General features: G+C 42.4%; 1 protein-coding gene and 2 long non-coding RNA genes across 5 annotated transcripts; 2 read left to right on the top strand and 1 right to left on the bottom strand.

Moving 5' to 3' along the window:
* Positions 1–3,804: 3,804 nt before the first annotated feature.
* Positions 3,805–18,076, top strand: LOC141423313 (uncharacterized). Its single transcript, XR_012448078.1, has 5 exons — positions 3,805–4,114; positions 4,454–4,660; positions 6,389–6,550; positions 13,308–13,444; positions 17,922–18,076. It is a non-coding gene; the product is annotated as an uncharacterized lncRNA (long non-coding RNA).
* On the bottom strand, positions 12,468–20,142 carry LOC141423312 (uncharacterized). 3 transcript variants are annotated; one of them, XR_012448076.1, is made up of 4 exons: positions 18,828–20,142; positions 16,575–16,751; positions 16,140–16,273; positions 12,468–14,013 (listed from the first exon to the last, which is right to left on the bottom strand). It is a non-coding gene; the product is annotated as an uncharacterized lncRNA (long non-coding RNA). The 3 variants fall into 3 exon arrangements; XR_012448075.1 differs by lacking the exon at positions 16,140–16,273 and having other exon boundaries at positions 18,828–20,127; XR_012448077.1 differs by lacking the exons at positions 16,140–16,273; positions 18,828–20,142 and adding an exon at positions 18,640–18,821.
* A 392-nt stretch (positions 20,143–20,534) lies between these two features.
* Rap2b (RAP2B, member of RAS oncogene family) lies at positions 20,535–22,684 on the top strand. The gene has a single exon (XM_020179413.2). It carries the CDS (start codon positions 20,671–20,673, stop codon positions 21,220–21,222), a length of 552 nt encoding a protein of 183 aa, XP_020035002.1. The 5' UTR covers positions 20,535–20,670; the 3' UTR covers positions 21,223–22,684.
* Positions 22,685–23,582: the final 898 nt, after the last annotated feature.

The raw sequence follows: 23,582 nt of genomic DNA, 5'->3' as shown, positions 1-23,582 counted from the left end.
TCATCTCCTCTGTCCCACCACCCTTTCCCCTATTTTGTTTTTTTGAGATAGGGTCTCACTATGTGGCCGAGGCTGCCCTTGAACTCATGATTCAGTCTTATCCTCTTGACTGCAGGGAGTTTATTTTGTGTATGCCACTGTGCTTGGCTAAAAACTTTCTTTTTTATTAGCTTTTTTTTCTTTTGGCAGCACTGGGGATTGAACTCAGGGATTCCCGTATGCTAGGCAAGCACTCTTTCACTGGAGCCACTCCACCAGCCCCTTATCAGCTTCTTATACATCTTTCAGAATGTCTTTCCCGAATGAGAAGAGCAGCGAAGATTGTTTAAATGCCAAGTAATTGGTTTTCATCATTGTGACTTCTCTAGAGGCTATGAAATTTGGGACAATTATTCTCACAAATATCCATCACCTTCTTTCATATAAATGGCTACCTAGGCTATGTGTGGATAACTTTTTTCTTTTTAAATTTGCTGAGCGTGTCACAATATCATTCAGAAATGAATTTCCCCTCAGCCTGCCAGCAAATATGTTTAGGGTGCCTACATGTGCACCATTTCCTGCTAAGTAAATGACTAGAATGCTCTTTTGAGATTTTCTAAAAAGTATGAGATCTTTTCTGTCCCCCCTCCCAAATTGAAGTAAATTGGGGCTATTTTTTGAGGTACATATATAAGACCTAAAATGTTGTCATTGCCAAAAAAAATCATGTACCTGCGGGGGCAGTGATAAACAAAACATGTCAGTAGGAGAGAACACAATTTTACATTGATTTTTTTTTATATTCCATAGGCTATCCTGTGATGGTTTCAATGAAAGTATCTTGGGAACTTTTCAGTTTCTTTCTGTTTAGTTGATTCTACTAACCAGATTTGGAGCATATTTAAATCCACACATTCAGTGATTTCCAGTGGCCTCCTTAAAATTAGCAGTTTGTTTTTTAAATTTTGTTTTGCTTTTTGTTTTGTTCCAAGTTTCATGTTATAGTTAGCACTAGATATAGGTTTTAGATATATTTTCATTAATTCCATAGATGAAATAGCTATAGAAAATTGGGGAGGCAATTCTAACAAACAAAATATTGAATGAACTCAAAATCCTTTAAAAGATACCATTTTCAAAAAATCCTTTAAATGTGCCATGTGGTAACCATTGAATTTTAAACCTGGTGAAATGAAGTCCATCTTCACAGATTTCCAGAAGCCTTCCTTTTATTGGAAGGCTACCAACCTACCAGATGTTGTACAATAGGTGTTTTGAAACATATTTAGTTCCTCTATCAATATTGTTTTACAAAGGCAAAAATGTGAATTTAGAGAATTGCATATTAACACCAATTTAATTTTACTTTTCTCTCTTGTGAAATGGAAAGGCATGGCATTGCATATAACCCTACCCCTACCTCATTCTTCATAAATCCTCTGGCTGTGGATTTCCACTCTTAGCATTTATATTAGGAAGGCCTATAGCACATTGGAATTGCAGGTCCGTGGAGCCATTATGGGCCTAGGAAAAATAGTTAGCCTGGTTCCCTCTCATCTTTGATGACTGCCCCATAAAGCCGAATCAGAAAATTGGTTCATGAAGCCATTCAGACTCAAAAGAGGTATACCTACTAGAAAAGTAATTTATTAATTTAGGATAAAGGATTAGAATGTTGCACATGCAATTAAAACCAATAAGTTCCCTGGACAGAGCTTGGTAGACTGTCCCTCTACTCCTACTTCTGGACGTTAAGGCCCTTCAGAGACCATCACTCACCTTAGACTTGGTAGGAAGGACTGCTAAACTATTGAATTCAGACTCTATTGCTTCCTAGACACTAGCCTGTGTCCTGTACTCTCTCCAGTTACTGCTGTGATTACTACACACCAACCATTGCTCTTTTGGAGGGCTGTCATACTCAATTAGGAGTCTTGGTTTCATAGCTCACTTTTTATTGACTGTATTTTCATTTATTGTTTATTTTCATATGGCTTTATGGTAAAATGTCTGATCTTAAGTGTAAAGCTTGGTCTATTTTGCATCCATGTAACCATCATGTGGACTGAAGTCACCACATGTCCAGCACTTGGGAGGTTTCCTCCTGTCCTTTTTAGGCAATCTCATGGCCCAATGTGACCCTCTTCTAAGCCATGTTCCCTGGATGAATTGATCATATTTTAACAGCTCATTCGAATCTCATCTAGGAATGTGCTTTGATCTCATTTGAGCTCCAGTCTCGTTCGTGAAGAGATGATTCAGGGAAATTTTCCTATGAATTGTAACCATAACCAAACTGTGTGAATTCTGCCTATGCTGTATAAATGGTATGTGTCAGCCAGGTGTCGGGGCACATGTCTATAGTCTCACCACTCACGAGGTTGATGCAGAAGGCTTGCAAGTTTGAGGCCAGCCTGGGATACATTGTGAGACTGTGTCTCAAAGGCAACAGCAGTGAACATATGACATACATTAAAATTACCTTTCCGTGTCTTACTCTTTCTGATCTTAATATACAGCTGCTTGCCTAGTCCTTACTTTAAAGCTGCTGTATAGCTCCTGCATGTTGCAGTACAATGGAAGGAGAGAAGAGCTGAGTTTCATGGCAGAGAGGGAAAATCTAGAGGGTGGGAATCAAGAGGAGTTGAGGGGATGCTTTGGGAGGAGTGTGCTAGGAAAGTAATTGCCGATAACACGTGCTTGAGAACCGGGGAGTTGAAGATTAATCAGTGGAAAAGGGAAGCACGTGGGAAAACTTACCAATTTACGAGGCTTAGAGCTTGCCAGCCATGATGAGTCAACTCATTCATTGGTCAATGCCTACTTCATGCACAACTGTGATGAGTTCCTTCTAGCACCAGCACTGGCACTAAGTGTTCCTATGCACCGGTGTGAGCAACTTCTAGCAATTTGTCTTTTCTACAGTGTCTTTCCATACATGTCGTTCACGCAGGGTTCGCCTTTCAACCAAGAACACACTATTTGGGGGAAGCAGCTAGATACCGTGTTCTGAAGCAGGAGCCACGGGTGCTTGAAACCACTTACAAGTCCTGTACACAAGGTCTTCCAACAAGGAAAATTTGGGTTAGATAAATAGTTAAATATAATGACAACCATTCAACATAACAGTTTGTTTCTATATTGAATATCTGTGTTTGGAGTATTCAAGTAGATTATTAATGACTTCATGTAAGCAGTGAAGGGCAAAAGTTTTGTAAATAAATGCACATAGTCTAGTTTTTCTCCATTTTTTCTTTGTGCTGCTTTCTCTTTATAGTGTTAATATTTCTGCTAAGTTCTACTTTTCTGTAGAAAACTTACTCCTTAGTTACAACAAAATTAAAGCCAATTTGATTCTTTCTCACTCTTTCACACAGAACTCCCAAATTTCAGAGTTTATTCTCATAATGTTCTAGAAATACTACAAGGTCAAGTTGGTGCTAGACATACACGTAATGTCTATACATAGACTTGTTTTGGTAAGTCACAAATATCCCAAGACAATTTTTTAAGAGTAAGAATTTGTAGGTAAATCAAACTGGTATCTTCCTCTTTTGAAATTAAAACTGGGTTCAATAAACTCGGTTACACAAACAGGTTGAACTTGGTTGTGCAACAAGGTGAAACAACAATGCTCGAGAACTAAAGTGAAAGGGAAAACATGTTACAAAAGTTTCATGTGACCATCCAGGATCTGTGTTTCTACAGAAGAGGAAGAAATTGCTGAGTTTATTTGACTTGGTGATTAATATGAACAAGCTCCAGTGAACTACTTCTCTTTCAGTGGCCATCTCTGGAGTTACCACCCAGCCTCCAAATACCTGATGCCTATGCAAGCAGCCTTCCTCCTTCCTGGAACAACTCTGACGATAGTAGTCTAGCTTTCACTAGTATTGTACATGTATTCCATTGGATGTTTGAGGAACTAGCACAATAGTGGTTAGATTTGATATGACATAACAAATGCTTACTTTCTATTTCAGGTGGCACGAAGTGGAGGTAAATATCATCTACAAAAGAGATTGTGTAAAAGTTTCAAGAGAGAAAAGAAGTGTAGGTAAATCTAAGGAATTCTTAAAAGCATAGTCTTCTAGTGATACATGCTAAAGCAAACAAGAACTGGCTGGAGAAGGTGAGGACTAAATATCTTTGAAAAGAACTTCACATGTCCTGAGATCTAACTGTAAATGACAGTGGTTGTGGGAGGTGAGTGGGTCAGAAGAAATTGGTACAGAACTCCCCCTTTAAATAATGTCGCCCTTCCTAGGCTAATATGTACTTAGTGGGGCACCTCTAGGGCTCTCATGAAAATCCTTGAGTTAATAGCTTTCCTTTAATAAGTACTACATGTCATCTGTGGTCAAAATAGTCCCCTCCTCTTCGTCGTGATTGGAATATACTATATAGCGCTGTGAGTGAAGGTGGGCACATAGCTTGGGATAACATTCTGGTACCATGTCACACTTTATAGGAATATTGCCCAAGGACACAGTATATGAAACTCATTAGAGGAAACTTGCGAAGAACTTTGGTGAAACTGCCCTGCCCATTCCCTGTGACACAAAGCTTGATGAGTTATAGAAACCAATGGTGAGGGAAAGCACGACTCTGCATTGCCCAGCATTACCTGGGTGGAAGGAAGCCGGCAGAGAGGAAAATCCACAGCGTGTTCTGTCAGGTCAGCAGTCTGTTTGGCTACAAAGAGGGATTGCAAGGCTGTGAGGTAATCCTTGTCTGACTCAGTCCTTTATCAGTCCCTCACAGGTCATTTTCATGAATCTCCCTTGAGCAAGTGAGAGTTTCATGATATTGCCATATTTAGATGCTATGTCCGTGCTAGTCCGCTCGTCTGCTTATCTGTTCTTTACTTTTCCTGAAATAGATCCAGTCACAACACAATGTACCAGGAAATCAAACAAAGGAGGACATGGTATAGTCTTCTCTTTAAATCCCATTTATGCCTATATTTGAGATTGCTTTTTAAGAAAACAGATACCTAGGAAAGTTGGAGGAGAGAGAAGGACAAAGCATTCTAGAGCAGAGGCAGCCTTCAGATCACCACATTCAATCCCTATGATTTGTAGATTTAAAACAGAAAAAAAAAAGTGAATGCCCAAGGAGGAAGCATGACTTGCCAAGGTTGTGAGTGCAGCAAGTTAGTGGAGGAGCCTGAATTAGAAACCTAGTCTTTTGATTCCTAACCTTCATGTTTTAAAGTTTATCAAGCTGGGAGAGGCCACAGAAATCATGGGGCACAGGGGTTTTTAAACTCCACTAAGATTTTGTTCCAAAGAAGTCTTTCTTTAGGTGGCAAACTAGCAATAGTAGCATTGTCTTTGCTTTTAAATCAGGGAGAAAGAGCTTATGGTTCACACATAGACCGCAGTCTGCTCTCAGCTAACCCTCAGCCTGGAGCTTCTCTATCCAGAGACCCTTGGAGCAGTTGCTTCCAAACCATTTGGAAACCACTGGTGTTTCCCAATGTTTTCATTTAATTAACAAGAACACAGCAGTCGTCCAAGATAGTCAATAGGAAAACTTAGAACACAGATAGGTAGCCCCACACATCCCAACAATTTAAAAATTTAGAGCTAAGTGCAGCTCTGAATTCAGCTCCTGGAGGAAAGAAAAAGGGGGAACATGATTCACACTGACCCACAAAGAAATAACATGCCAGCCCATCGAGGGGAAGTTAGAGTGTGCAGGGCGCCAGCCCTCTCCAGGCCTTAAAAATCAGACCCAGAGTTCTCACGGAGTGTACAATAAGCTAAAGTGTGGGGCCATCTGACTATACACGTCACTCCATCCCATCCTTGTCTTCTATGACTTTTAAGTTGTAAAACTCTCAAGCCATGGAATACATACAGACAAATCAAAGCTTATCTTACTTAATCATCATTCAAAAATACTGCCCAGATTTCTTTTACAAAGCTTGGAGAAAATATTTGGGATGATCTGCTTTCCATTATATGCATACCTGAAATTTACTTCAGGCGTCCTAGGGATGATTCAAATTTATAGTCAGCCACTTTCTTAGAAAGGCCATTGGTGAACTTCCTCTCCCTTGCACTGTTGAATGATGGAGACAGACATGCTCTTTGTGTTAAAATGCTGCTATGCAGAGAGAAAGCAAACATGGTTTTACAACATGCAGCAAAGCCAGTAGAAGCCGCAGGGATTCCTTTATTAACAATAGCCGATGAGTCATCTAACAGTACCCAGTAGAGCAGCTGGTATTCTGGATGTTTTAATGAACTTAAAAAAATTGCTGAGGTTTATTAGGTTCTAGCCTTCCTTCAACATGATCTGCTCCCCAGCATAGCTCCAGATCAGAAAACAACCCATTAGTCAGATTTCAGCGGAGTGGCTAACTCCATGTTATCTCATTATTTGAATGATGCTGCAGATTTCCTCACAAGTGGTGTGATGCTAAATCACTGCTCTGGGATTCTGGAATAGCAACTTCTCTTTACATCAAGACCTCTCTTCTATCTGGACCTCTAGCTCAATGAAGGACAAACCAGTTCATGTGTGGGACATGGAAGGGCACTTGAACTCGCTCTCATTGGTACGTGTGACATCTCATCCTCACTTAAAAGTGGTGTCTCTGGAGATCCGGACCTATATGGAATATCTCCAAAATCTTAATCAGAGTTTTAAAAAGTGCACATAGGCCCTTCTGACTACAGATAATTCTAAGGCCTAAGAACTCAAGACATGGTGGCTTGCTAGAGACACATTAGCTCTAAAGCCTAGAGAAAGTGTGGCAGTCAGGCCTCCAAGAGAGAAGGGTATAATCAGTGGAAAAACTTTACTGGAAGGGAAAGGACTGTGCTGGGCATGGCACTGGAGATCTACCCTTCCCTGGAAGGCTGCATCTCACTCAGGAGAGAAACCAAGAGGAATCATCAACTTCTGACTGGGCCTGGCTGGTCTAAAAGCTAGATGGAGCCATCCAGTCATTAGAGAGCTCAGTGCTGTTCTGTTGTGTTTGTGCCTTTATGTGGGTGGTTTATAATCTGTTAATATTCTATTGCACTCAATTATAATAAGAAATAGGCTTCCCCCATTCTACCTCACCTATAAAGAAGGATAGAGAAATAAGGTAGGGAGCTTTAACTCAGAGGCTGCAGTCTAATTTGTTTATTTTATAGTCATTCAACAAATATTTATTAAGCTGCTCCTCTTAATACATCCAAGTACTTACTGATCTGGCATAGAGAAAAGGCAAATTATTTAATTAAAAAACATAAATTTCATTATTGCAGTAAAACAAAGTAGATGCTATGAAATAGCCTCCATTGGGGGTGACAAACTTTTCCAATGAAGGGTCACATAGACTGGATGTGGGCTTTCATCTCTGTCTATTCCACTCTACTGTTATAGTCTAAGTATAGTCATAGGTGAGCACGGTAGTTCTCACCTGTAATCCCAGTATTCAGGAGTCTGAGACAGAGGATGTCATGTTCTAGGGCAGCCTGGGTTACATAACCAGACTCCTTGTCAAAGACACCCACAACAAAAACAATAGTCAGAAAGCCAATATGTGAATAAGCATGGTGGCTGTGTTCCAATAAAAAGTTATTTATAGACACTAAAATTGAATTTCTTGCAATTTCCACATTGTCATTACCATTTAATTCTGTATTTTAACCATTACAATATTTAAGACCATTCCTAACTTACAGGCTATACAGAAACAGATGGAGGGTCCTATCTAACTGGGACATGCCTTTCTCATGAACTCCCAGCTACAAGGTCCACAGAGAAGGACGCACATGTGATCCAAGTCCACATGGACAGAGGTTGTCATTCCTTCTCTAACTGCTCCAGAGGTGACACTGTGCTGGGGCTGTAGCTCAGTGGTAGATCACATGCTTAACATGTTCAAGGCCCTGCGTTCGAATCCCTAGCACCAAAAAATAAGAAATAAAAGGAGGTGGCATCTTCCCAAATGAGAGGAACCTAGTGTGGGGAGAGCTGGGAGAAAGAGCACTACAGGATGAGAGAGAATGAATGAAAAGTCCTGACACAGTAGAGCACTACTGTAGCAAAAACTTACCAAGAAATAAAATATTTTATCTGAAAACCTTTAAAGAACATGGATTGTTGTATGTCTGGGCACTGATCTCTGGTCACTAGGTGAAAAGTGTTTGAGAAAGGGATGGCATAAGTAAGGCACAAATCATCCTTTAATGAAATTTCATTTTCTCTCACTGCCGTGGTCTCTGGCAAGGATAATAGGTTGGTTTTCCCCTTTGTGTATGGTTACTTGGCAGAATAAGACCAGAATTATTTAACATCTTTGTGTTGATTTAAATGAATTATTCCACAGAAATGATAGATATTCTTCATTGAATGATTTAACCGTATGTCTATGCTATTGAGAATGTAACCATATGTTTGCTAACCAAATGTCATAATTCATTTGGGTAGGATTTGTACAGTGAAGTTATGTATAAAGATGAGTGGCACATTCTTATTTACATATACAGTTAGAAGTCTATTCATCAGTGCCTCCCTTATATATAAAAAGTTTTTCAGCTACCACAGACTTGTAAAGTGGCCATCTGGGCAGTCTGGTTGGAGACCATCCATAAAAATGAATGATGAAAAGAAATGTCCAAATTCTACTTTGCACAATTGTTTTTCTGAACCCATTTCTCATTTGTGATTTCAAAGCTTGACATAGAAAATAGAAAAAGATTATTTGCAGAGTCACTTATGGGGGAGAGACATGATTACTTCTGCCTATATTTTAAATCTGTGATGAAACTCCAAATTTTCCCCAGATGCTGGGAAGGAGAACATTTTCTTCATTTTAAAAAGAGTACCCAGAGAACACACCCATCTGTCTGTTGTGAGAAAATGTACAAGTCATTTGTTTATCAAAAGAATCCATGTGTTAGTAGGAGCTTAAATATGCCAAGAAAAAAAAATCAAAGAAAATAATAAGAAATAGTGTTTTCAAATGTGTTTCTTGTGAAAAATTTCCAGGTCATCTGATACATAAAAAGTGCCTCCCAGCATTACATTTATGATGTTAAAACAGTCTTAAGAAAAATGTCTATGAGATTCATCTCATATGAAACAGAAAAATGTTGAATGGTATCATAAAATATTTGGTGTCTATTTAAAATTTTCACCAGGTGAAAAACCATAGTTTGAGTTTGCATAGGAACTTTGGCCATTGCTGCTCTACCTCATTGCATATTTAAGGACTCAAAGTGCATAGGAATTTTGAGTACTTTACATTTTATAATAGGGTATGATGATCTCTGGATATAGCTTCAGTTAAGCTCAGAAACCACCTACCTAAGTCCTAATAGAGTCTTAAATTTGAAATGAATGAAATCCCAAGATTTCATGTTCATTAAAATTAGAATCTCACAGAACCCTGGTTTGAAGCAGAGAAGTTAAAAGCTGTGATAGAGATAGTGCTAAGGGAGTGGGGGACATGTCAATTTTAGTGGAAAAAAATCTATGATGCCTGAGAGATGACCTGGCTTTTGAGCTGGGACCCCAACAGAAGATGCAAAGAAAAGCATTTTCATCTTGGTTTCCAACAGGAAGTATTCTCATCAGTTCAAATTTGTTTTTCTATTTCACAGTTTTTTAAAAAATTGTAAAATACAACCAACTTATAGAAAAATATATTTGTCATAAATGTTCAACTTTATGATTTTCCTGAAACAAGAATCAATGTGACCGCCCTCCTCCCTTGTTAAAACAAGTAAATGGTGAGCAGAACCCTGAAGTCCTCAAATCAGAGCCAGTTCCACAGTTGCAACATGAGCAGTTGCTCTGAACTGGGTGTTGGGAAGGGTCCTGGCTTGAACTGATGCTCTGCCGTTGCCATCTTGAAATTCATGACTTTTGAACAATGACACCAGCATTTTCATTTGGCAGTGGGCCCCACACATTGTGTAGCTTTTCCTGACCCAAGGCCTTACAGACCCTGCAATACAGCCACATGTGCCGTTCTCTCCCCTAATGCTGACAGGCATTCTTTGATTTTCTTTAGCTTATTCTGTAATTACACATGCCTGGAAAAAGTTTATTTTTACCTCTTATGATGCTACATAGCATACATTCTGCTATGTCTGTTTTTTTTTTCACTCAATGATATGTCTTTGAGAGTTATCCATATTGTGACTCATTCACTTTCTCAGTGCTATTTGTAATGAACTCTGTCTACTAGCATTGCATAGGATTGAATGGTACATGAGACAGAGTCCAGTTAAAGGCTGAATTAATTGATAGTTCCAATGTGAGAGCATGGAACCCATGAATAATACCACAGAAAAATCTCTGCTGTCTGGAAAACAACATTTGAGAACCTTCAGACTGTAAGAACTATTGCAGATAAAGAAAAAAAAAACCTTAAGACTTTTAAGTATAATTTTTAATGAAAAGGTAAAAGACTCTACTAATCTTGCACCTAAAACATATTGAACAGGCATGAAAAAATGAGATGTAAATTTAATTGACAGGAAAATGCTGTTTCTGAGGGAAGTGTGGTATTTGGGTTTGATACTTACTCAGCACTAGTCTCCATTTTCCCTTAGTCAGTGTCCCTGACTACAGAAGGTGGAAGTGTTCAAAAGTAATGTTCTCAGCCTCCCTTGCAGCTAGAACAACATTCACTACAGAAATAGCTGAAGAAATATAATGAAAGTCTCTTGGAGATTCTATTGATTGATTGAAGATTGATTGATTCGTGTGTGTGTGTGTGTGTGTGTGTGTGTCTGTGTGTGTGTGGCGGTACTGGGGTTTGAACACAGAGCCTCACATTTGCTAGGCAGGTGCTCTACTGCTTGAGCCATACCCCTAGTCCAAAGTGTTTTTATTTTTTGTTGAAACAGAGGCCCTCCTTGTGCATTCTTCACTCCCCTTGCCCAACCTGACTTCCTTCTGCCACAAAAGCAGACTTGATCTCTAGGACAGAATTTCTCATCACTGAGTTCCTGAACCAAAGTCAGAAGCACTCCAGCTGCAGACTTCTCTTAATGTGATAAAAACTTATTTATTTAGTCCCGTGTCTCCTTGGTTGGGTTATCTGTTTGGTCTAGCCATAAGTATTTCTAATTTTTTCAGCATGAGATAACTTGAGAAGATATTAAAGTCAGCAAATTCTATGAGGGAAAAGGGATGTTAAGAATATTTTTGTGGCTTATTGAAAAAAACATTTCTAAATAATTTCTCATGTCTTTTAGTCTCCTACATTGTGCTATGTAAGGGGCAAAACAATCACCATCACATATCTTATTATTATTTTGCCTTGGTCTTTCACCACAGCAGAGGAAGTGCAGACCTCCTTAATTCTTCACAAACAGCACATGGAGCCTCTAGGGTGGTCTTTCTTGCCTTTCCCTGGCCTGCTTCCTGGCTGCTCTTGAATGGCCTTTGCTCTTACATCAGCTCATTATACTGTCTTGGCTGAAGCTGCTAAATTCCCTCAGTGACTGCTAGGCTGCTGGTTTGGGATTGCTTGCTGTGGGTAAGCATCCATCCCAGAGCCTCTGCAGTTGCTCAAGTCCCCAGAGCTGTAGACTCTGCCATCAAATGTTGTAGAAGCCACGATCCCAATGCTGCTGGTACCCTGTGATCAAAATAGTGAAGACCACTTGCTATTCTGCAGTGGTCTCTTTCATCCCCCAGGTTGACTCCCTGTAGGAATTCCAAAGGATAATTTATGACATATTCTCTACATTGGACAGACAGCTCCCTTTTCCTTGATGAAGTTTTCCATCCTTGAATCACATTTCTGAGCTTCAACCACCTCTTCTTTTACCTCCCCAATGGTAACTTGAAGCCTTCCAGAACAGTGCATTTCTTGACTTGATTTCCTGGTGCTAGCCTTTCCTTCCTGGCTTGACCTGCATCTTAGAATAAAGCAAGCTTAGGCTCAAGCTATAATTCTTGATACATAAAAGTCATTTTATGTTTAGTTTAACTTGTAGCTTTATACACTAATAAAATTTATCTGAATTAAACAGAAAAAGCTGACAGTTTAGTATTTGGGAAATTGCATAGTACTAGAGCGTAACCTGTTGCTTACAGAGAACAAAAATGCTTTGGAAGGACAAAGATAGTCTCTATTGCTATGCCCAAGCCCCTCCCACCATTTTTGTTTATATTTAATGAAGGATCCTTACAGAACCACAGGCTTATCTGAAGATAACAAAGCTATCCTGTTTCTATACAACTATTTGGCTCACCCAGAAGAAATCTAATGTTATCTCTGAACATTATTTGAATCTTCTGACCACCAAATATTAACTCCCTGGATCTGCCTATAGAAAAAGTGTTATTGAAGACAGGAAATTTTATTGCACATGAGGTTTAATGAAAAAGTAGATTTATCAGGCATGTACTATTCAAGAATTCTCATTCCATCCTTACAATGAACACACAATTTTAAATATTGCTTATGCCTCCCATTCTATTCAACTCAAACTCTAAGGACAGTTTGGAATTGGTCCAAAACCATATAAGCAAAAATATCTTTTTTTTTCCCCTTTCTTACATAGAATTTGCAGACTTGAGAATAAGTCATTTCCCACACACTTTGGGAAGAGTAAGGAGATTTCATTTAAGTCTCTGGAAGAATTTAGGGGAAACAGATAGCCAAGTGGGTGCAGACTGACAGCAGAAATGTGTTTGCGCTGCAGAAGCCACTGCCCTGCTTTGAATGGGGCACACACATCAAAGGGCACTGTCTGCAGCAAAGAGGGAGATAATTTCTGGAGAGCCACAGAACCATTTGGGAGAATGCAGCTAAAGCCCTTGATACACTGGCTGATTGTGCAGACAGTGCTTTGCTGCCGAGAGGTCATGAATCTGAACATGCTTTTCCCAAGGTTAACAGCCCCAAATGCTGTTAACAGCCCCAAGCTAGGCTGCTGTCAGAGACTCGGGCAGTAAAGCAACTTCCTGAGCAACTTTTGACCTCAGTAGCACTGTAACAACTTCAGAAAAGGAGATATAAAAAATTACCTTTAAAGGGGGAATAAGTGGAAAAATATTCACCACGTAGATAACTTTAAGATGTTTCTCTTATTTGGCTTCCTAGTCTGTTAACTAGTAATTTGTAGAATACCTGGAGCCTAACTTAAGCTGTAAGTTAAGAGAGCCTTGAGGAAAATGTCTAGTGTTATGTGTAAAATAATTCTCTGTCCAAAAAACTATAAATCAAAATGTTACGTTTTTAAGTAATTTATTTTAATGTTATTTTTGTGCTTTCCTAAACACCCCAAATTTATCACAATAAAGATATACTACTTCTTTAATGAAGAGACTAAATATTTTTCTTATTGTGACAGAACATCTCAAACAACAGCAACATTTTGTGGACAAATGATCAGCTCTTCAAAATAACTCATTCTCTAAGAGTTTAGACAGTCAAAGTTTTACTGTAATTTAGCATGCGATAGAAGGAGAAACTCAAGAGACTACACAGGTAAGACAGTTTTCTTGAGTTCATTTAATTTCCCATTGGTAATGAAAATTTTAATTACACAACTCACGGGTGTGTTCATATTTTCACTAAGGGTATGGGCATGGGGGGTATATAACTCATTTTATAATTATTCACTTGTCTGTGTAGAGAAACAGCTTTCAGAATTTTTAGCAGAATCTGATGATATATTTAAGGGGAATATCAATCTCCATCTTAATAAAAGAGAAGCTGAACAGGCATCTTTACAAATTTATACAACCCAAATTTAGCAGCTTAGCAACTTCTTGCTGTGTGCTACACAGTCACTGTTCAAAGCAGTGCCATTTCTCTTCTGATTCCCATACTCACACCTGGCTTCCCCCTTCCAGCAGGTGCCTTGCCATTTCTGTTTGTGGAGAGGTTATTTGCAGCTTTTAACCTCCTTGGCTCCAGGCTTCAGGTCTCTTGTCTGTTCTTTCAGGTTCCAGAGTGAGGGACTTCTTCCTTGTCACCAGAGTTCTCAGACTCCTTTTTCTTTTCTTCAGAAACTTCTCTTCTGTGGACATCCCAGTGCTTGCATTTCAGTTTCTCTTTCAGTTGAAAAGAAAGCCAAAATATAACCATAAGAATGAAACCATAAAAATGCTAGAAGAAAAAAACTAGTTTTATAAAATATCTTGGAGTGTGAGGTGCTTTCCTAACTATAGCATGAAATCCCCAAAGAAAACCCATAAAGGAAAGTAGAAGTAAGTTCAGAGCAGGAATGTTTAAGAAGATCTCAATTAAAAAACAGTACAAACAAACCAAAGGCTAATCGCAAATTGATAAAATTATTTTTGAGGCATGTGATTGACATAGGAGTACTACGTACGTCCTTATCTATTACCTCACAACCATAATCTGTAATCATCAATTACAAATCAATGTGAAAGAGATAAGCCCAATAAAGCATTACTTGTTAATATAAAAGAAATTTTATATTTTTTGTGGAAGAATAGCAATGTGAACATTTAAAAAATATAGAGAATTAGTCTTAATTCACTATTGAGTGGATTACAGCTAAGAGTTGTGACAGAGGAGTAGTTTAGTGTGATTGAAAGAAACTCCAGCAACAAATAAAGGGTTCCCCCCTACAAAACTGAATACAGGGTTTAGAAATTGACAAAACATAGTGCTGCAGACCAAGGGCAGTCCACCACCTGTTTCTACAAAGAAAGTATTGTTGGAACACAGCCAAGCCATGCCCACTTGTTTGCATATTGTTCCTGCTGCTCCCAATGCCTGCAGAGTTGAGGAACTGCATGAGGCTGATATGGCCTCATGTGTGAAGCACCCCTTTAGAACATTTAGCTGATATTTGATCTGGTTTCTGAGGAACTCCTTTTTAATTACATAAAATTATATTCTATAAGGCACTAAGGATTTTAAAAGGATATGAACTCCTTAACAGAGAGGATTCAAAGTTTTGCTTTTGTTTTGTGGGACTGGGATTTCAACTCAGGGCCTGTATTTGCTAGGTGGCTCTCTACCACTTAAACCATGTCTCCAACCCTATAGTTTTTATTTTTTGTGGTAAAATGTCTATATTAGAATAGCTGAATAATAGAACAGTATTGTAACTTTTATACAAAAGCTTTAAAATCTTCAAAAGTTACAAACATGATGGAATTGACTATAACACTTAAAAATCGCTGGAATTCTGCAGTGTTGTGTGTTACCTTCCCCCCTTGCCACATCTCTTGCTTGCTAGATTATGTAACTGTCAGCATAACAGGATTCCTGTTAGGCAGACTCCTCAAACCAGACCCTATTGCTGGCCATAATTTAAAAGGGATACTTCCTTCCCTCAGTAAAGACTCCCACTGTCCATCAAAATCACAGGCTAAGACTTACTGGAGCCATTGCTGCAGAAGGGGGATTGGGCTTCACTCCTACACCAGGGGGAATGGTGGACTGGCATCCCCAAAGAGAAAAGGGGGCTCCTTTAATAGGGTGGTCTGTGAGCAAAAAAGAAAGCAAGAGCAAAATTCTTCCTAATGCAGCTAAGCCTATTCTTTCTATATTTGGTTCTCCAGAACAGAAGGTTCTGAGGAGGCAAATCTTGAACAGACTGGGATTTGAAAGGGAGCTTTCAATTAAGACAACCAGGATCGATGAAATCTCTCTAAAAGTTCCCTTGGGCTAGAGAACATTCATCATGAAAGCATCATGCTATAAGCAGACTGTGGTTTTTCCACACAGATCAGGGTCTCAAGCCAATTTGAGACTTGCATGACAGAAAAGGTCATATCACTAATCTTAGGGAGGAAGGACATTATCTTTTAAACTGTTCATAAGAGTTTATGGCAAACCCCAACCTTCTGAGTGAGAAATGTGCTATTACCTTAGCCTGGTGTGACCTGCAGGCCAGGATGACTTCTGTGTGGAGACTAAAGTGGTTTTCATCATCAAAAAATGGCAAGTATATTAACTTACATGTTGAAACCGTTATTCAATATTGAACTAATCCTGAGATAACAATTATTTTTGATTCTCCTATCTTTTTAATTTGACCTATAAAAAAGTTTGTAGAAATTCTGAATTTTAAGTTATATACACATTTTATATATACATTCCTTTGAAGAAGAATTAAAATAAGAAAAAGAGACCAGAATATAGGTGATATTATTTAGCAAATATTTGTAGAGAACTCTGCAAGACACAGTTAATCTTCTACCTTTTTAAAGAAAATAGTTTTCAGCTAGGGTTTCCCTATGCAGCCCAGGCTGGTCTTGAAGTGGTGATACTCCTGCCTCAGTCTCCTAAGTGCTGGGATTACAGATGTACGGTGCCATGTTGGGAAATCTTGCACTGTAATATAGTGATACGTGGTCACTATCAATTTGGTGTTATCAAAATTCAAAGAATTTGTCTAAAATTTTATAACTATCTTTGAGATAAGCTAAATATGAATATTATGCAATCAACCTCTATTTACTTTGTATAAATGAGTACTTCTTTAAAGATTCATGTTCTAACAAATCTTATAATTCTTTGAAGGGCCAGCCCCAGCATCTTAGAAGGAATTCAGTAACACTTCTGTGAGACCAAAAGTCAGGGATAGTATCTGTGTCTATGTAACATTCAGTGTTGTTGATGAAGCTGTCCTTACCTGGAGGCTTTTAATTCAGAATGTTTTCCAGAAATGCATTTTCATGGTATCTCAAGATGTCCTCTTCAGAGGATGTGTATTTATCCATGAGGTACCGTGGTGTCTTTCTCCAAGATTGTATGGACTGAGTGTCTCCACTCAAGTAAGTAGACTTGCATCACTCCCAAATCTTTGGGACTGAGGGAGAATTAAACATTGGTATACATTTTTCCTTTTTTTGTGGTACTGAAGTTTGAATTCAGGGCCTATACCTTGAGCCACTTCACCAGCCCTTTTTTGTGGATGTGTTTTTTCCAGGCAGGAAAGCCTGGGCTGGCTTTGAGCAGCCATCCTCCTGATTTCTGCCTCCTGAATAGTTAGGATTAAAGTGTGAAAGAAGGAAATACTATGTCTCACAAGGGCTAATATAACGTCCAGAAAAGGGCTGGAATGCCATTCATATATTCACCAGTGAACATTTATCAAGGACCCCCTACTACCAAATGTTGTGAGAAACAGTAGAAGCTCAAAAGATTAAGCATGGTATTTAGGGTAACCAGATTCAGGTATGTAAATAATTATGGTATAGAATATACATACATATATATATATATAATAGAAACATGCTATAAGATGTGTGTAAAGTGAAAAAAATTTAAAAAAAAAACAGTCCTAACAGATTTCATAAGAGGAAGTAAACCTTAAGCCATGTAACCTTTGCTTCATTTGGAATCCCAATACCCCATGAAAATCTATCTGTGGGAGGACAAAGTAACAAACATTGCTATTGAAGAATCCCTGATAGAAAGCACTGGGGTTGTGGCATCTTTCTGGGACCGACCAGGCCATCAGGTTCAATGACACTCATACACACGGTTACTGGAGTTCTGTGGTTGATCTTTTCCAGATGGGACTACCAGGCTGCCTGGGTCTCAGCAGTAATTCGATACATGCATACTGCACTACAGCTTTAAGAAAGTTCCCTCCATTATCTGTTCATTATTCTCCCTATGGAATATCTGGCTCCACAAAGGGCAGCCAGGGCACCAGGGTTCTAATTCTGTTCAGCTCTCTCTGCTGCAAAATGAGGGCTTTGGTGATTAGTTTCTATCCAAGGGTTATTATCACCATTTTAAAGATAAGGAAACTAAGGTCAGGAAGCTTAAATGACTTTCCCTAGGCCCCAGAACTGAGAAACAATATTGGAGATCAGACAACAGGACAAAGTGCTCTCTTCCATGTCATCATACACAGACCACACCTTTGTGGAGTACACACAGAGATCCACTTAGATAAAATAGCATTAGTGTAAGTATTTAAGTTATAAACCAAGATAACAAGCTGTTAAACTGTGCCCTTTCCTCCCAGCTCAACAAATGCCTCTTCACAAGAACCTGAACAACGAGGCGTCAACTAAGAATTCCTGGGCTCCTCCAAGGTGTCAGGAAGACAAAGCTACCCCCAACAGATCTTTCTGTACTAAAAGAGGTCCAAAGAACCCCAATAAAGAGCCATTTCTTGGAGACAGGGGTAAGTTCAGTCCCTAACAGTTCCTGAACGTGAGTTTGGAACCACATGGGAAGGCCTGGCCCGGATGATCCTGTGGGAAGGGACACTGCAGGGCAGGACGAGAGGGTGGTCAGAGGCAGCTTGCGTTTAACAGACTGCTCACAATGCCTCTAGGTTCAATCGAAGAGTAAAAGCTGGGAATGTTCTCATGTCAACGTCATGCTGTCTAGTGGTTAGAGACCCGGCTCTGCAGCCAGACACCTCGGTGGGAATCTAAGCTTTGTCATTCTCTAGCTGTTAAATCTCAGGCAAATTATAGAACATTCCAGGGCTTCGGTTTCCTTATCCTTAAAATGGGCGTGCTGGGCATGCTGATTACTGAGCTAGCACATGCAAAACGCTTGGCACACGCTGAGCACTGATTCTACCCAGCTAGATGAGGAGAACGTGTCTTAGACAATTACATAAACATAATCATATCCAAACATTCTATACCAAAGGTGAAAGTCTCGTGTTCACTAAACAGCAGGGAAGTGGGCAGGCAACCCCCTCCCCCGCGCCCCGCTGCCCCCAGGACCTCGCGCTACCGACTCGCAGTAGGAGCTGCAGTCAGGGCCAGGGAAGGTCAAGTCGCAACGGTGGCCGTGAGTCACAGCGGGACAGGAGCTGAAACCCAGTGTCAGCACAGCGCCCGTCCACCCCGGATGGGGACGGTTACAAGAGAGGGCAGAGGCAAGGGACAAAAGAGGCAGCAGGCAGACCCACCTCGCCCCACCCCTCTCCCTGCGGCTCGCACAGCCGGCTCTGCTGGGAGACAGGTCCTGACTCCTCGCTCCGCCAGGAGCCGGGCAGAAGCAGAGCAAGTCCGGGCAGCTCCGCCGCACCTCCCGCGAGTGCCAGTCCAGCCAAGTCTGGCGACCGCCCGCCTCACGGCAGACGCTTCCTAGAGGCAGGCCTGGGCATCCCCTACCTCTCCAGGCCGGGAGGACCCATGTGGCTCAGCAAGCACCCACCCCCTGCCTCTCTTAAGAAACACGGGTACTCTGCAGCTTCTTGCAGACCGAGAACTGTGAGCAGCTCTACCTGCTGCCTTTTAGGGACGATCGTGACTGGGCACCGAGAAGTCAGCCTCGCTCCAAAACACTAACAAAGGTCTATATTTAGTTCTGAGCTCTTCGCCTAAATTCTTTATTTTTTTCACTTTTAGCTTCAAAACGACTGGGTTGGGGAAGTGGGAGGAAGGGGGCTGGGAGCAGCGGAGAGAGAACAGCTAGGCCTCCACCCCCCAACTCCGTCTCTATAAATAGCCAATCCCGAGCGGAGGCTACTTTTCAGCCAATGAAGCAGTGCAAACTGATAAAGGCTGGGCGGCAGCCAATGGGAAAGCAGTAGGGGGTGTGAGACTCGCGCCCGGAGGCCAATGAGCCGCGAGCCTGGGAGAAGTAATTCGAGAAGGACTGTGGGTGTGTGGTGCAAAAGCTTCCTACTCCCAAAGCCGAAAACCTGCCCTGCCGACTGAGCATGCCCTGACTCACTGCGGGCGCCGCCGAGACCTCTGGATTGGGACTTGCTCCACTTTTCCGGGTTTTGTCACAGCCCTGTGGGTAGGTGGGTCGACCCCACCCTAACCCAGCCGGAAAGAGCCCGGGGCGCCTCCATCCCGAGTCGGGACGGAGTCTCGGGCCGAGTGCTTCCCGTTTTCTTGGTTCGGGGAATGCCGTACGAGAAGAGCCGGCCAGCGTATGCGGAGTGGTGCCTTCTGCGGCCCCGAGAAGCACACACTCCCCGGGCGCAGGGTACCTTTTCCCCGCTTTGATGGCGCAGCCCGCTGCACCCCCGAGCCGGCTCGCCGCGCCCACATGCTTCCCCCAGGGCCGTGCGGGCACAGGCGACTCCCGTCTTCCAGTCTGCGCCTTGCCGGCTCCTTCTCCGTTATTCCCGCTCACTCACGACTTCCGGGCTCGGAATCCACCTCTGCGGACTCAAATCTCCAGCCCCGCCTCCAGCCCCGCCCCCGCCGGTCGAGCAGGAAGCAAAACCCGGAGCGGGAGCTCGGGCGGGGCGCGGCGGGAGGCGCACTGGGCATGCTCGCCCGGGCGGGGTGGGCTGGGCTGCGCGCGGCGAGTAGGAAGCCCTCGGCCGGCGGAGGGTGCGGGAGACAGCGCGATGGGCCGCGGCGGTGGGTGCACGTTCCGCGGGGACTCATGCCACGCGTGTCCCAGCCCGGCGCGCAATTAGCAGCCGCCTCCGCAGCCAGCCGCCACCGCCTCCCCGCTCTCCCGGGTTGCCGCGGTCAGGAGCTCCCGCCGTCGCCTCGCTCGGGCTGCCGGCATTGTCCTCCGGGTCCGCCGCCAAGGCTGTTGCTGCTCTGCCGCCGCCACCGCCGCGGACTGCTGCGGGGCCCCGGACCCGTGCCCCACGCACCCGCTGCCGGCCTGGCGCGGGGTCCCCGCGTGGTGACTTGTGCGCCGTGCGCTCGGGGGCCACTCGCTCCCGGGTTTTCCTGCGTGGCTGAGGAAGGGGAGAAGCCCACCCGCCGAGCCCAGCCCTCCCAGGCGCGCAGCCCCGACGGGGCCGCGGCAGGCGTGGTGCGAGCGCCGACAGAGCCATGAGAGAGTACAAAGTGGTGGTGCTGGGCTCGGGCGGCGTGGGCAAGTCCGCGCTCACGGTGCAGTTCGTGACCGGCTCCTTCATCGAGAAGTACGATCCGACCATCGAGGACTTCTACCGCAAGGAGATCGAGGTGGACTCGTCGCCGTCGGTGCTGGAGATCCTGGACACGGCGGGCACCGAGCAGTTCGCGTCCATGCGGGACCTGTACATCAAGAACGGCCAAGGCTTCATCCTCGTCTACAGCCTGGTCAACCAGCAGAGCTTTCAGGACATCAAGCCCATGCGGGATCAGATCATCCGCGTGAAGCGGTACGAGCGCGTCCCCATGATCCTGGTGGGCAACAAGGTGGACCTGGAGGGCGAGCGCGAGGTGTCGTACGGCGAGGGCAAGGCCCTAGCCGAGGAGTGGAGCTGCCCCTTCATGGAGACCTCGGCCAAAAACAAAGCCTCGGTGGATGAGCTGTTCGCCGAGATCGTGCGGCAGATGAACTACGCGGCGCAGCCCAACGGCGACGAGGGCTGCTGCTCCGCCTGCGTGATCCTCTGAGGTGCCGGCCGCCGCCGCTCGCCATGCTCTGCGCACAAAAGCCAAACGCACCCGACTCTCTTCATGTGATTTCTTTTCTTGCTTCGAGATTGGAGACGACTTTGCATTGGCCGGGATGCCCCGGGAACCCCGTTGGCTTCCGTGGCCAGGATCCCCTGCCTTCACCCTGTGTCCGAGGGGGTGTCCCGTCCTGACCATCCGAAACCCTGGTGGAAATGTGGGTCTTTGCAGCATGTACGTTTCTCATTGATTTCGGTCGACGCATATTTCCCCGTGCAAGTAGCCGTGAAGGCGCTGTATTGGCAGCTTGACACCCGGCTATCAAAAGTTTCAAGCCTGGAAAAAATGATGGGGAAGGGGAGAAGTGGAGAGGAAGAAGGTTGGGTGTTCTCTCTCTCTTTCTTTCTCTTTTTCTCTCTCTCTCAGTCTCGCTCTCACTCACTCATTTTCTAGTTCGAAGTTTTAAATACATGGAAGAAAGGTCGGGAAAACCATATGAAGGAGCAGGAGGAGGGGAAGAAACTTTTGTTTTTTCCCTTGTTTTCCAGGAGTAGCTGGAAATTAAGATCGGGTTCCTTTTCTGCCAGCTTGGAAGGGTAACCCCGTGCGTGACTGATTGCGATTCGAGGATGTCTATGCAAAGTTGGATTCTTGTTACAGTATATCCAATCTGAAGTATTGCACATCTGAACTGGGACTGTTAACACTGATGCCAATACAGTGTGGGTTGCCAGAAAGTGTCTGCTGATATTTGTGGAAAAAAAATCTATTTTGTTTACCTACTGTATCAAAGGGGAGTCTGGGGGAGAATGTTAGTATTTTTTTTTAATCAGCTGTGAAAAATGTTACAGACCTGCACATTGTTGTGTGTACTGTTGTGTGTGTGTTTTTTAAGTTTAGCTTTTTTTTTTTTTTGGTTAGTAGTAACATTTTACTGACTAGCGTTTAAAAATACAGTACAAAGACTTCGCAAATGTGATTCAGGGCCCCCAGCACCCCTGTGTCTGCAGAGTGCCTTCAAAACTCAGCTGTTCCAGCCGGTGCCAACCTGTGAACTTCCCACCAAATCCCAGAATCTGCTGTTCCCCCAACTGAACCGCTTCCCAGTTTTCTTCCTGAAGGAGTCAGGACAATAGGGCCTGCTGTTTAATGAAATTCTTTATTATTTCAGCCTTTAAAACGCAATGTCCATGTCTTGCAATGGGTTTTTGTTTTTTTTTTTTTGCTTCATTTTGTTTCACCTTCAGGTATTTAGCTCCCTTTTCATATTATTTTAAAAAAATGTTTTGATTATCTGTTATAGGGTGTTCCTCCAGAAGCAAAGAGCAAAGTTTTGCTGTTGTGATGTACCAAGAAAATTCTAACAAATTGTAATTTTTAATTCCACTCGTTTAATCATTGTCTCTTCATTTTAAGACTTTTAATACAAATGTCATTTTTAAAGAAACAAAGCCAAAACTATTGTTTGTGTTTCTGTGTTTCATATTCTGAGATTTACAGTATTCCCTGTAAAACAGCGTCATGGCATCAAGAGTTTGCCAAAATTTGAGAATGGAAGTATCTCATTGACTGACACATTGCATGACACTACTTCCAATTTCTTAAGTATGGAGAAAATTGTCAAGCTAGGAAGCTATGGATGAGGACTACCTTGACTCTATTCTGCCAACACTAGACAGGGAAGAGGAGAGACCAACTGCCAATACTCCCTTAGATTCGGAGAGTGACCATCCTTCTGGCAGAGTAGAGTGGCACTTTATAGTCTTAACTTTTTTGTTTATTTGTGTCATGTATCAAGTCCAAACCATGTTAGGGGAAGATGGTTTCTAATTCTGAAGTAGTACTACTAGTGTGTTTTACAGTGCCTTTGTGGGCATTGTAGACTACTTCAGCCCTTTGGAGGTTTCATTTGGAAACAGATATTAGATTAAAAAGAAAAACAAGCTAAGACAATTCCTTGCTGTCATTGCACTCTGCAGTTTGTGGACAGACTATATTTGACCTACGTTTTCCCTTCTAACAGTAGGAGGCAGTGTGAGCTTTTAAAATTTTTCTTAAGGAGGCATTTAGTCAGTAAAATAACATCTACAAAATAAGGAAAAGTGTTTATATTGAGTGCTTGATATGTTCCTTAGGTTGATGAAGATGATGTCTGACTACTCTTTTAGTGGGGACTTATTCCCCTGACAAAGCCCAAAGAAATTATAGGCCACAGGTTTCTTTAAAGCTCTATCAACATATCTTGCCCTAAAGTCTTTTCTTTTCTGCTTTTTTTCTTCTTGCATCTCAGTTCTCTACTGTGAAGGAGGAAGTTTTGCCTGTGAGGTCCTAGTGCCATTTTTTTCCCACTCTGACTTAAT

This window comes from Castor canadensis, chromosome 5 (genome assembly GCF_047511655.1).
Source record: "Castor canadensis chromosome 5, mCasCan1.hap1v2, whole genome shotgun sequence".
Taxonomy (NCBI): Eukaryota; Metazoa; Chordata; class Mammalia; order Rodentia; family Castoridae; genus Castor; species Castor canadensis.
This window is presented reverse-complemented; position numbering and strand designations above follow the sequence as displayed.